This window comes from Sander lucioperca, chromosome 14, assembly GCF_008315115.2.
Source record: "Sander lucioperca isolate FBNREF2018 chromosome 14, SLUC_FBN_1.2, whole genome shotgun sequence".
Taxonomy (NCBI): domain Eukaryota; kingdom Metazoa; phylum Chordata; class Actinopteri; order Perciformes; family Percidae; genus Sander; species Sander lucioperca.
The window spans coordinates 11,295,902-11,308,401 of NC_050186.1; the positions used below are offsets into that span (position 1 = coordinate 11,295,902).

A 12,500-nucleotide genomic window follows, 5' to 3' on the forward strand; every position below is an offset into this window, starting at 1 on the left:
CAGAGCGGTTTGCCTGTCTATGCATTTCTTCTTTCTATTTTTTTCAGTGTCTCCTTCCCCCCCCTCCCTTTTCGCTCAGCTTCTGTCATGCTTAACTGCCCTGTCTCTCCACTACACCATCCCCTGTGTGTGTGTGTGTGTGAGTGTGTGTGTGTGTGTGTGTGTGTGTGTGTGTGTGCGTGTGCGTGTGCGTGCTCAGTATGTTGTGAGAAAGGTGGAGGTACTGTAAGCCCGACTCTGTCTGTGCCGGTTAGATAAGACCAGCAGGACACAACCACCCAGAGTCATGCTCCCGGGGCATTTTCGAGGATTTTTTCTTTTTGGCTTGACTGTCTTGGCCAGTTGTTGTAAAACAACCCAATCACGATTGTTTCGTGGGTCGTATCCCATCATCTACTGGCTTGGCCCCTGTGAGTCAATCCTGGAAGCAGGGTTCAGTTCAACAATGTTCTAAAGGTTTAATGAGGAGGGAGCATTAAGAAGAGAGACGCTGAGCGACTGGACAGGCTGGTAAGGAAAGGAAAGCTGGCTCTGTTGTTGGCACTGAGCTGGAGTCACTCACAGCAACTGCAGAGAAACGGACCATGAGTAGGATGCTGGCGATCACGGACAATGACCGCCACCCACTATACAGCACGTTCATTAAACAGAGGAGCATGTTCAGTGGCCGACTTCTGTCACTGTCATGCTCAAAAGACAGGTTGAGGAGGTCCTTTGTCCCCAGGGCCATCCAGCTCTTCAATACCACACAAAGGGGGAGGGGAGAAATGGACTTTTCAGCATGAGCCTGTCGCTCTCAGCCCCTATCACCATTATATCTCTGTCTGCTGTACACCTGACTGTCTTATAGGCTGTATACACAATCTGGACTCTGGTCATAACATCTACATCTTATAACTTATTCCCTGTTATATATTGTTCTTAACATATATTATTTTTTTCTTGTTTGTCAAGCAATTCTAATTCTATTATGTTTACATTCTTGTCTTTTCATAGTCGTAGTCATAGTAGTATTAATATTTAATAATAAGCTATTGCACTATTCAATCCCTACACTGTTCTCTTTTGTACTACCACCACTGCACACAGTCTACCATAGCACCTTTAACTCTTTAAATTTCTGTGAGTGATTTTTATGTATGTGAGATATATGTGTGTATGTGTGTTTGTTGTGTTATGGTTGTCTAAGCTACTGGATGCCTAAAATTTCCCTCGGGATGAATAAAGAATCTATCTATCTATCTATCTATCTATCGTGGGGTGGCATAGCTAACCTATTGTTCTTTTTGTGATTAAAGCGCTAGCTCAATATATTTAGAAGAGATCTGTATATTGGGCCACTGGAGATAAGCATTATTATGACCATGGCAGCCATTCTCCAAAATGTGGTTACCTGCATAGAACACTTTGGCGGTATTTGGTAGATCGGAAACGCTAGACATGTCGGCGTCAAAGAAGTTTGCGATGGCCCAATTTCCAGTTTTGTTCCCAATGTGCCAATGTTGGCGCTTTTATCACAAAATGAACAAATGTCACAATTTATTGAGCTATGCCGCTACAATGCTACTCATTTACATTTTCTAACAATCGCTCCATTCGCTCAGATGACGTGAGAGTCGATAGATAAGGAAAAGGAATGATTGGTTCAAAGTAGGTTCATGCAGATACATCTTCAGAAAGGAAAACAGTGTAACAATTTATGATACAAATTTAAGATACCAATTAAAACGTTGAGGGGCTTTGTTCACAGAATGGAATCCAACACATTCACAACACCAGTTGAAATGATTCCTCCCTTGAGTCCCTTGCTTGTTTTTTTGAACTCTTTCCAGATAAAGAAGTCCCCACAGCCGCCCCATCCACCCAGTCTCCGGCGGTGACACCAGCGGGCACAAAGGAAAGTAGCGCCAAAGCCAAAAGCCAGTGGGCTGGAGGTTTGCTACAGTCGGTGCTGACTCAAAAAGGACGCCTTGTCTCCCACAAAGGGGAGACCCTCCCCTCCTCTCTGCCCCAGAACCTGCTCCCTCTTCTGGGCAGAGGACTCAGCGTCAGCTCCCTCCCTGGAAGTCATTCCCTGGAGCATGAAAGCGGGGGATTACTGCGGAGCGTGAAACCCCCGGCATCAGCTGCAGTGTCAGGCCGGGGCAGCCGTCCAACTGAGCCTCTTCCCACGGACACACACTCCACGCTGCCGCACACACAGACACACACTCCTGAGCGTGACGAGAGCACCGCTGTGGGGACGCCGCTGCTGGACATGGACGCAGAGACAGGGACACCTTCGCCAGGTACTCAGTCAGCTTTAGTTTGACGTATGCACACTTTCCTTCAGTCAATCCACATCTTACACAGCGCTGCAAAGTAACTAAGTACATGTACTCAAGTGCTCTACTTAAAGGTCCAATATCATGCTCATTTTCAGGTTCATACTTGTATTTTGGGTTTCTACTAGGATATGTTTACAAGCTTTAATGTTCAAAAAACACATTATATTTCTCATAATGTCTGTCTGAACATACCTGTATTCACCCTCTGTCTGAAACGCTCCATTAGATGAGAACATACTGTATGCACCTTAACTATACTGGATTAATGTATAATAATACGTAATAATCTGTCAACTGGTTCTTCAGCTCAAGGAGAGGAAGCTCATAGACATTGCCAAGCAATGTAAACAAGCTGTTGAGGCTGATGAAGCCATTTTGAAAAAAGTACAGCAGTTGAAAGAGATTCAAGAGCTTCTGCCAATAAAAAAATGATTAATTACAATCATTTGCCTCATGCAGGCATTTATATTGTTATAAAGTTATAAAGTGATACACTTCATGTTAAAGTTAATTAATACCCAATCCTAGTAATTGTATAGACCACTGCATGATGATTTATGATACGTTCATTTTGGAGGCTCTTTAATTTTATTAGAAATTACAAAAGCAAGTGGCAATTTGTAGTGAAATTGTTAACATATTTTGTATAAAGAACTGTTTTTTCTTTTAACATGTAGGATATGGTCTCTTTTTTTGGGTGGATAACAGATGGTTGTCCAAAAAAAAATATTTCTACTGTTGAATGACAGTGACAGTTTAATTAATTATGGAGAATTAATGCATTAATCAAGTGTTACTCAAGGGGTATATGCTTTCATCTTTACAATATTATTGCTCACAAAGAGCAATAATAACTGGTTAACTATGGTTAAGTGATGTTTTAGCAGCACTATTATGCATTTATCAAGTGATAGTTAAGGTGCATATGTTCTCAACTTTACAATAAGGCTAGCAAAGATCATTACTAACTGTTTAGTTATGGTTTAGTAATGCTTATTCAGTATTATTATACATTCATCAAGTGACCAATTATGGTTAAGTAATGAAAGGGAAAAAGCCAAAAAACATAATATGAGCACTTTAATGTCTACATGAAGACAAAGGAACAAGCAAACTTCTGTATGGAGACTATGGAGTCTTTTCACTGATCTCCCCCTCAACCAAAAGTAAGTCATATGTTGGAGGATGGACAAATATAGTGGACAAAAGTACGCGGACAACCATGACCTGTAAATAAAAACAGTTTTCAAACATCTTAATCAACCACCTAGGAATATTAGGAAATACCTTAACAAGTAAACCCTTAGTTTCTATCTAGTTATCAAGAAACGTTTGTCAACATTTACCTAATGTTTAATATGTTAAAGTAATAATAACTAATGTAAATAGCATCTTATAAACCATTAAACAATGAATCAATCAATACCTTAGTTAACATTAACATTAGTAAATGCTAGTTAGACACTTTAGTAAGCTGTTATTAACAGTTAGTCAAGGCTTATTACTGCATTAACTAATGGTAAAAGAGACACCTAAAGGCCTCTTTACAGTCGCCACACCCGACCTGTCGTGCGCCAACGTGACGTCAAAATGACCAGAGGTCGTGCACCACTCTAGTTTTTTCAGTGGCGCACGACAAAGCGGAAACAGGCCCTGGTGGAGTAGAAATATAAAGTAGCATAAAATGGAAACACTCAAAATTTGTATCTGAATATTGGGCGCCCGGATAGCTCAGTTGGTAGAGCGGGCGCCCATATAGAGGTTTACTCCTCTATGCAGCGGGCCCGGGTTCGACTCCGACTTGCTGCATGTCATTCCCCCTCTCTCTTCTTCAGCTGTCCTGTCAATAAAGGCCTATAAATGCCCAAAAAATAATCTTAAAAAAAAATAGTGTAGTATACTCTTGTTACAATCTTAAGAGGGTCGGAGAATGTGATTACTTATTCCGAGTCACCGTTAAAAGCCTCGCTGCGTCTGCTGTGTAGCCTCTTTGATCCCTGTAATTTCCGTCATTAATTATACACAGTAGGGATTTCCAATGAGTTTCCAGTCGGGCTCGCATTAAAAGGGATTACAAGTCAGGGCTTAGAAGAAGCAAAACAAAAACAACAATAAAAAAAAAAAAAAAAAAACTGTGCAAAATGAACTCCTCTGCTCTCTCCTGCAGGTCTGTCGAGCTGCATGGTGAATTTCTCCGACCCGGAGGGATACATCGACTCGTCTGATGACCCCCCTCTGCCCGACGGCTCCTTCTTCCACTGCACCTACACTGTGACCGTGTACACCGGCTACGGAGTGGAGCTGCAGGTACAACTTCCGCAACACGATGCAACACAAACACCAGGCTGTTCTCATGAGTCATTCGCACTAGGGTTGGGTACCGTTTGGATTTTTACGATTCTGATGCCGAACCGGTACTTTTAAAACGATTTAGATTCCTGAACCGATTCTTGAAAAACTGAAAAATGACATCAAAGAAAGGCTCTTTTATAGAGTTTTTTTTACATACAAGTACATAAATATACATGTATAATAAGTAAACCTAAGTCACCTAACAGTGAATGGTTAATATGCTTTTACGTCCGTTTTGGTGAGCCCAGAGGGAAAATATGGCATTTTAAAAGTAGCCTACATTTACGGTAGCTAGCTAACGGTAGACTACAGAGAGAGGGTGATATTTTTACATCCGTTTTCGGAGCGACGGAGGGAAAATATTTCAGTCAACACATTAAGTGGAACCGAAATGAGGAACCGAAATTTGCGTTGTAATCCGGTCTGATTCCTACCGGTTGTGTAGGAACCGGTTCCATAGTGGAACCGGGTTTCGGTACCCAACCCTAATTCGCACACATACGCTACGAAAAGTAAAGCACATGTAATTGGCATGTATTCCACATATTTATTGCTGTCAGCACCTCATTGGCCGCTGCTGTACAAGAACGTGAAGATCCGTGTACGGAGGAGGCCGCGGTGGATGGGCGGGACATAAAACACAGGGACTTCAAGCCGGGGAGCGGAGTCTGCTTCCTGGCGAAAACAACAGACTTTCACCCAGGAAACGCATGCTTGTTGCTCGGGCAGTGTTTTAATCCAAACCACGATCTTTTCCTAAACTTAACTAGTTGTTTTGGTGTCTTAACTTATCTATCGTCGCCACATGATGCTCACTTTTTCTCGGTTAAAACTCAACTGCCCTGGTCCGTCATCTCGTGAAGCTCTGTACCCGGCTCACAGTGCTCTGTAGCCGGCGTCACATACCCCGCCAGCGGCCGCCTAATTTCTTAGGGAACATAACTGCTTACTTTTTCTCGGCTGAACTCAACTGCAATGGCCTCTGAAAGGACCGGCATCTCTCAGTCCCCTGTAGCTGGCTCACAGTCACCTTTTTTTGGCTAAACTCAACTTGCAACTGCAGCTGATAAGACGGAGCTCTGTAGCCGGCGTCACGTGACCAGCCGGCAGTCGCCTACTTTTATAGAATATCTAGTCTGGCATTGCCAGACCTTCCTCCACAGAGCTGCATAGGAAGGTCTGGCTAGTCCACACAGCATTCTGGGATGGGAGAAAAACATGCACACACACATCACAATTATATGTTGCAGTGAACAGACACGCACACACACACACACACAGACACACACACACACACACACACACACACACACACACACACACACACACACACACACACACACACACAAATCACACACATATCACACTAATCACACACATTTTAACAATTTATTTAAGTCTACTTGAAAAGAATAATTTGCAGGGACATAAATTTTATAGATGCCGTTAAATAAATACGTATACAAAATCATGGGCCATCGGCATACAGCAGGTCTTCATCACACACACACACACACACACACACACACATACAACACACTAATCACACACATTTTAACAATTTATTTAAGTCTACTTGAAAAGAATAATTTGCAGGGACATACATTTCATAGATGCAGTTAAATACATACGTATACAAAATCATGGGCCATTGGCATACAGCAGGTCTTCATATCACACACACACACACACACACACACACACACACACACACACACTGCAGTTAAAGCATCCCTCTCTGCTAGCTGAGTCACTGGTTATCATGCTGGACATCATGTTGCAGTAAGGTGTGTTTATGTCTGATCTCAGGTTGAACTCTGCCTCCTCCTGGCAGCTGCCTGTACTGCTGTCTGTTATACTGATGTTTCTCTTCTTTCCTTCAATAATAACTATTTTAAAAGAGATTAAAAAAAAAGATGTTTTATTTACATGTGAACTAGTTTTGTCTTTGTCTCTTTCTGCCCTTTCAGTTGTCAGTCTGGTCGAACCATTGTGCAGCATTTTTGTTCTCTTGTACAAAAACTGAATAACATCCATTTGTAAAGAGGCCTTTCTACAAGCTAAAAGCAACAAAGAGCATTCAGACAGGGAAAATAATGAATGAATGAACAGAATGTTTTTTACTGTTACCAACATTATAATCATGCCACTCGAAATAACTACAAACTCAGGCCTCCTATCTGTCAAACATCTCAACTTTAGTTTGGTTTAAATCACAGAGGTTCAGGGAAGTTTTACCATCAGATTTTTTTCAAAGCTAACACTTGTACAATTTAAGAAAGCTGTTAAAAATTTGTTTTTCTCTGTGCAATGTTATCCTTATGGCAGTGGTGTAGTCTAGCGCACCAATTCAAATGTCTGGGTGTCACCCTTGATCCAACTCTAAGCTTTAAAAAAACATATCAAAAAGCTGGGCAACACACTGAAATTTAATCTATCAAACTACAGAAACATGAGAAATTCCCTTACTGTTGAGGCATCAAGTACATACCTATACGCAATGATTATTCCACATTTTTTTACATTATATTTCAAGTTGGTCTCAGGCATGTAAAACTCAAAAAAATAATTATATAAAAGTGCCCTCAAGATCCATGACTTAAAGGTCCCCTCCACCTCCACCCACCTCAGTGACGACTCTCTCCATTCACGAGAGGGACGTCAACAGACTCTTTAGGAGACAGAATCCCAGGAAAGCTGCTGGATCGGATGCTGTCTCCCCATCCAGCTTGAAGCACTGTGCTGATCAGCTGTCTCCAGTGTTCACAGACATTTTTAACACCTCACTGGAGACATGTCACGTGCCAGCCTGCTTCAAGACCTCAACCATAATCCCTGTCCCCAAGAAGCCAAGGACCACAGGACTTAATGACTTCAGACCCGTCGGCCTGACCTCTGTGGTTATGAAGTCGTTTGAGCGCCTTGTGCTTTCACACCTCAAAGACCTCACCGACCCCCTCCTGGACCCCCTGCAGTTTGCCTACAGAGCCAACAGGTCTGTAGATGATGCAGTCAACCTGGCCCTCCACTACATCCTCCGGCACCTGGACTCCGCAGGAACCTACGCCAGGATCCTGTTTGTGGATTTCAGCTCTGCCTTCAACACCATCATCCCGGCTCTGCTTCAGGAGAAACTCTCCCAGCTTGGTGTGCCTGACTCCACCCGCAGGTAGATCACTGACTTCCTGTCTGACAGGAAGCAGCATGTGAAGCTGGGGAAACACGTCTCCGACTCACAGACCATCAGCACCGGATCCCCCCAGGGCTGCGTTCTTTCTCCTCTGCTCTTCTCCCTGTACACCAACAGCTGCACCTCCAGTCACCAGTCCATCAAGCTTCTGAAGTTTGCGGACGACACCTCCCTCATCGGACTCATCTCTGATGGAGACGAGTCCGTCTACAGGTGGGAGGCTGACCACCTGGTGACCTGGTGCAACCAAAACAATCTAGAACTCAATGCTCTAAAGACAGTGGAGATGGTTGTGGACTTCAGAAAGATCCCAGCCCCACCTGCCCCCATCACCCTCTGTGGCTCCACAATTAACACTGTGGAGTCTTTCCGCTTCCTGGGAACTACCATCTCCCAGGACCTCAAGTGGGAGCTGAACATCAGCTCCCTCGTGAAGAAAGCACAACAGAGGATGCACTTCCTGCGGCAGCTAAAGAAATTTAACCTGCCAAAGACAATGATGGTGCACTTCTACACAGCCATCATTGAGTCCATCCTCACATCCTCCATCACCATCTGGTACGCTGCTGCCACTGCCAAGGACAAGGGCAGACTGCAGCGTGTCATTCGGTCAGCAGAGAAGGTGATTGGTTGCAATCTGCCGCCGCTCCAGGACCTATACGCCACCAGGACTCTGAAGCGTGCTGGAAAGATTGTGGCTGACCCCTCCCACCCCGGCCACAAGCTCTTTGAGCCACTCCCCTCTGGCAGGAGGCTGAGGTCCATCAGGACCAAAACCTCACGCCACATAAACAGTTTTTCCCCTCCGCCACTGGCCTTCTAAACAAGGCTCGGAAACCACCCTGACTCTTTCCAAACTACTCCTCTGGCTCCTCATGCCACTGTACCTACTCTGCTGTAGCGTTCCTTTTTACTACCGTTTAACTTATTTTACTATTTATTTACATTTATTTTATCATTATTAATACATACTGTGTGTATATGTTTATACTTATATTGTTTATATTCTTTTATCCTTCTTATATTTGTATGTGTGACATGCTCCAACAACACCATGACAAATTCCTCGTATGTGCAACGTACTTGGCAATAAAGCCCTTTCTGTTTCTGATTCTGATTCTGATGACAAAAAGCCACGTCATTACCATCACAGTCATATTCTCACATGCTAAATCTTGAAAATGTTATATTTTACTCAAATGTTTGCTTAATTTTTTAAAAATAATTCATAATGCTTCTGCTCCTCCTCTGAAAAGATGTGTTACACTCTGCTCTAGTTTTAGCTTTAGATGGGGTGGGATAGAGGACAATAATGTCTGTAGATTTTTAGGACTTTATGTATCTGTATTATATACTGTAAATCAGGGGTCACCAACCTTTTTGAAACTGAGAGCTACTTCATGGGTACTGAGTCATACGAAGGGCTACCAGTTTGATACACTCTTCTGAAATAACAAAGTTGCTCAGTTTGCCTTTAGTTATATATGATTATTAATGATTAATGATACTCATCTATGTGAAGACACTGATTACGTTAATGATTTCTCATTATCAATAATTATCAACAATGACTTAACAAGGTGGGAAACAGATAATATCAATATTCAATTTTCATTTTTAGAACAGGCCTGAGGGCTACTCATGTGGTCCTTGGGGGCTACCTGGTGCCCGCGGGCACCGTGTTGGTGACCCTTGCTGTAAATACTTTGTATTTTATTGCACCATCTACCTGCCCAGGGACTACGGGCGGAAACTAGCAATTTGCTACAACCTGGCACAAGACATCTATAAATGTTTTCTGTGCACTGTCCCTGTTAAAATAAATAAATTACAATTACGTGATACGCAGGCATACGCCATATACCCACTAAAGTTCAATAATTTCCATATACCCACTTAAAAGCACAAGGATACGTAACGTTTTGGTCATAAATTGACCCCATCTGTGTTGCGAGTCACCTAGTAGCTTGCACAGTGCAAACAAGTAGATATGAAATGAAAGCCAGCTCAAACTACACTCTCATTATTTTCCTAAGCCTGTCCCTGAAGCTACTGCAGCTTCGGGTGGCACTGCAGCAGACGCTTACGTTACAGAAACTACAGAAAATAAGCCAGATGAGGCTGATGCTATACGCGGTAACCTTACAAAAAATATATGGGGTTGTCGCTCTGGGACATGACGCTGGGAGGGAAAAAAATCACAGTTTACTCACTACAAAAAAACTAGACTACACCACTGCCCTATGGGATGTCTTGCAAACAACCCATGTAACTCCTAATATAATTTAACCTTTCATATTTATTCTGTTGATTTGATATTGTATGTAATTTTAGTTTTGGCTTTTTTTTTCCCTCTGTCTTCTCTTTTCTGTTCTTATCAGTATTTTAGTTTCTTTCTGTTTTCATTGGAGTATGCATTTGTGAGTGGCCAGATTAAGCCCCTCTGAGGGTTTTTTGCATCTCTCCATCACATCTTTTATTAAATATGTGTATATTAATCTGTAGTATTTGTATATGTGTAAACCAACAAACTTAACTAAATATATAGGGTAGTCCAGAAGAGCTTTGATTGGACACAATCAAGCTTTGTGGCAGCAAAAAATAAAATCAATAGTTTAGTGTGGCGCTGGTTTAGGCTTTTTAATTCACTTCAGTACAGAACTAGACTGTTAAAATCACACTTTATAAGGTTGGAAGTGCACAATATAAGGGAAAATATGCGATAACGCCAGGGCTTTAAATTGACGTTTTTATTAGTTTGTTTAGTTAGTTTGTGTTATTGTGTGACTTTGGTGTTTTAAAGGTTAATGAACTAACAAAACTAAGAAACTAACTGACCGATGGAGGCAGTGGTAGAGCAGCAACTCCTGTGTTCTGTGAGGTAAAATGACAACAACAAAGGAGTCTGTTGGCTTTAAAGAGAACAGAGAAAACGGCTTCAGTTCCCCGTCGTAACATTATTGAACGGATTTCTAAGGAGGTCGACATTTCTGTTATAGAGTAAGATACTTTTTTAAATTTAAAAACATCCGCAAAATCATGTTTGCTAAACCCACCAGACTCCATGTAAATAAACAGTAGTTTTAGCATCATAAAATACACTTCATTCAAAGTCGACAGAAACAAAATAAAACTATGAAAAGCCGTTTTGGATCCATTTTTCCAACCATCACAACTTTAGTTTTGGTTGAAATAAACACATAGTTTACTGATTTCCATGTGAAAATATGTTGGCTCTATACACGCTAAAAGTATTGCTTTTTTAAATGGAGTCTGGTGGGTTTAGCGCTAGCGACTTCAGAGCTGTTTCTGGTTAAACAGAAAGGTCTCAAAGAGGTTTTAAAGGTCTATCTCTGAAGGGATCCTTTCAATAATGTTGTCAGACACTTAGAATATTAATCTGAGTCTGTCAGCGGCAAAACGAGCACTTTAAGGTAAATACAAGCTGGACAATTGCCCTATTCACCCTATTATTCACGCCCTAGTCACCGCTGCTGACTGCAGAGATCTCACTTAATACTGGACCAATGTCAAAGATTGTTGTTCCCATCAGTCACTTAGGAGTTATTATGGATCCCACGTAACTTCTAGGCAAGTCCCACCCTAAGAAGCAGGCCGATTGGTTGGGGTTAAGCATTGACCTTGAGTGGTTAAGGTTAGGATAGCCGATTGGTCAGGGGATAGGACCACAACAAATCGGGTTATGTTACCTAGTGTAAGCATGGACACCTGGCCAATAGTAGCGTGTGAATGCTATTGAAGGGCGGGTCTTGCATAGAAGTTGCGTGGGTTCCATAATAACGCTAGCCTGGTTGACACCAAACTCAGTTGTAACTGAGGGTGGGTCTGGGGAAGGTTCATTCACAGCCCATTTCCAAAGGGGCGTCACCAACGGACGCCGCTCAAATGCCTCTGGCCGCAATTTTATAGTCCTCCAACCAATCAGAGCGATGAAGGAGATGACGTATGCAGAGCGACGGAAAAACATCTCAACCAGCGAGCATGTTGCGCTATCGCCATTGTGTAAAGCCCGCCTCAACGGTTGTGTTTGGTGCCTCGATTTGGAAAAATAGGAAATGGGCTAGAATGGGCTCTTGGCCAGACGGACTTGCAGAGCAAATGTCAAATTTGCTGGAAGTTCATCAGGGTTTTCCCAGGCTATAATAACGTGTCACTTAGACACAAAAACGTAGGAAAATACGGTCAAGGTGGAAAAAATGGTAGTTACGTTTTGTTAAGTAGTAGTACTTGCATAAATAATATCCATTTCTTTCCAGCCATTCTGTTCAGTTTAATATGCAACTCAATTGTGTACAATATATGCAGTAGGGGGTCTCTACTCGGTCTCTCTTTCAGCTTAGGGGTCCCTGGCCTAAAAGATGTTGAAGACCCCTGCCTTAGTGTCTTCCTGTGTGTTCAGGTGAAGAGTGTGAACCTGTCGGAGGGCGAGCAGCTGTCCATCAGGGGTGCAGATGAACGAGGCACCGTGATGGTCCTGGCCAATCACACGCTGCTGGTGGAAGGCCAGGTGATCCGCAGTCCCACCAACACTCTGTCCGTCTACTACCGCTCTGCAGCGGACCCGAGCATGGGCATCTTCCAGCTGCACTATCAGAGTGAGTGAACACAAA

The 12,500-nt window shown here is 42.7% G+C and overlaps 1 protein-coding gene across 2 annotated transcripts in view; it reads left to right on the plus strand.

Annotated features, from left to right (window-relative positions):
• LOC116041778 (seizure 6-like protein) overlaps positions 1-12,500 on the plus strand; it is a 102,808-nt gene that overhangs the window by 45,956 nt on the left and 44,352 nt on the right. For both annotated transcript variants that reach the window (XM_031287827.2, XM_031287828.2), the window contains exons 2-4: positions 1,833-2,288; positions 4,495-4,634; positions 12,290-12,485. In XM_031287827.2, the coding sequence (XP_031143687.1) occupies positions 1,833-2,288; positions 4,495-4,634; positions 12,290-12,485 (792 nt within the window). The remainder of the gene's footprint in view (positions 1-1,832; positions 2,289-4,494; positions 4,635-12,289; positions 12,486-12,500) is intronic.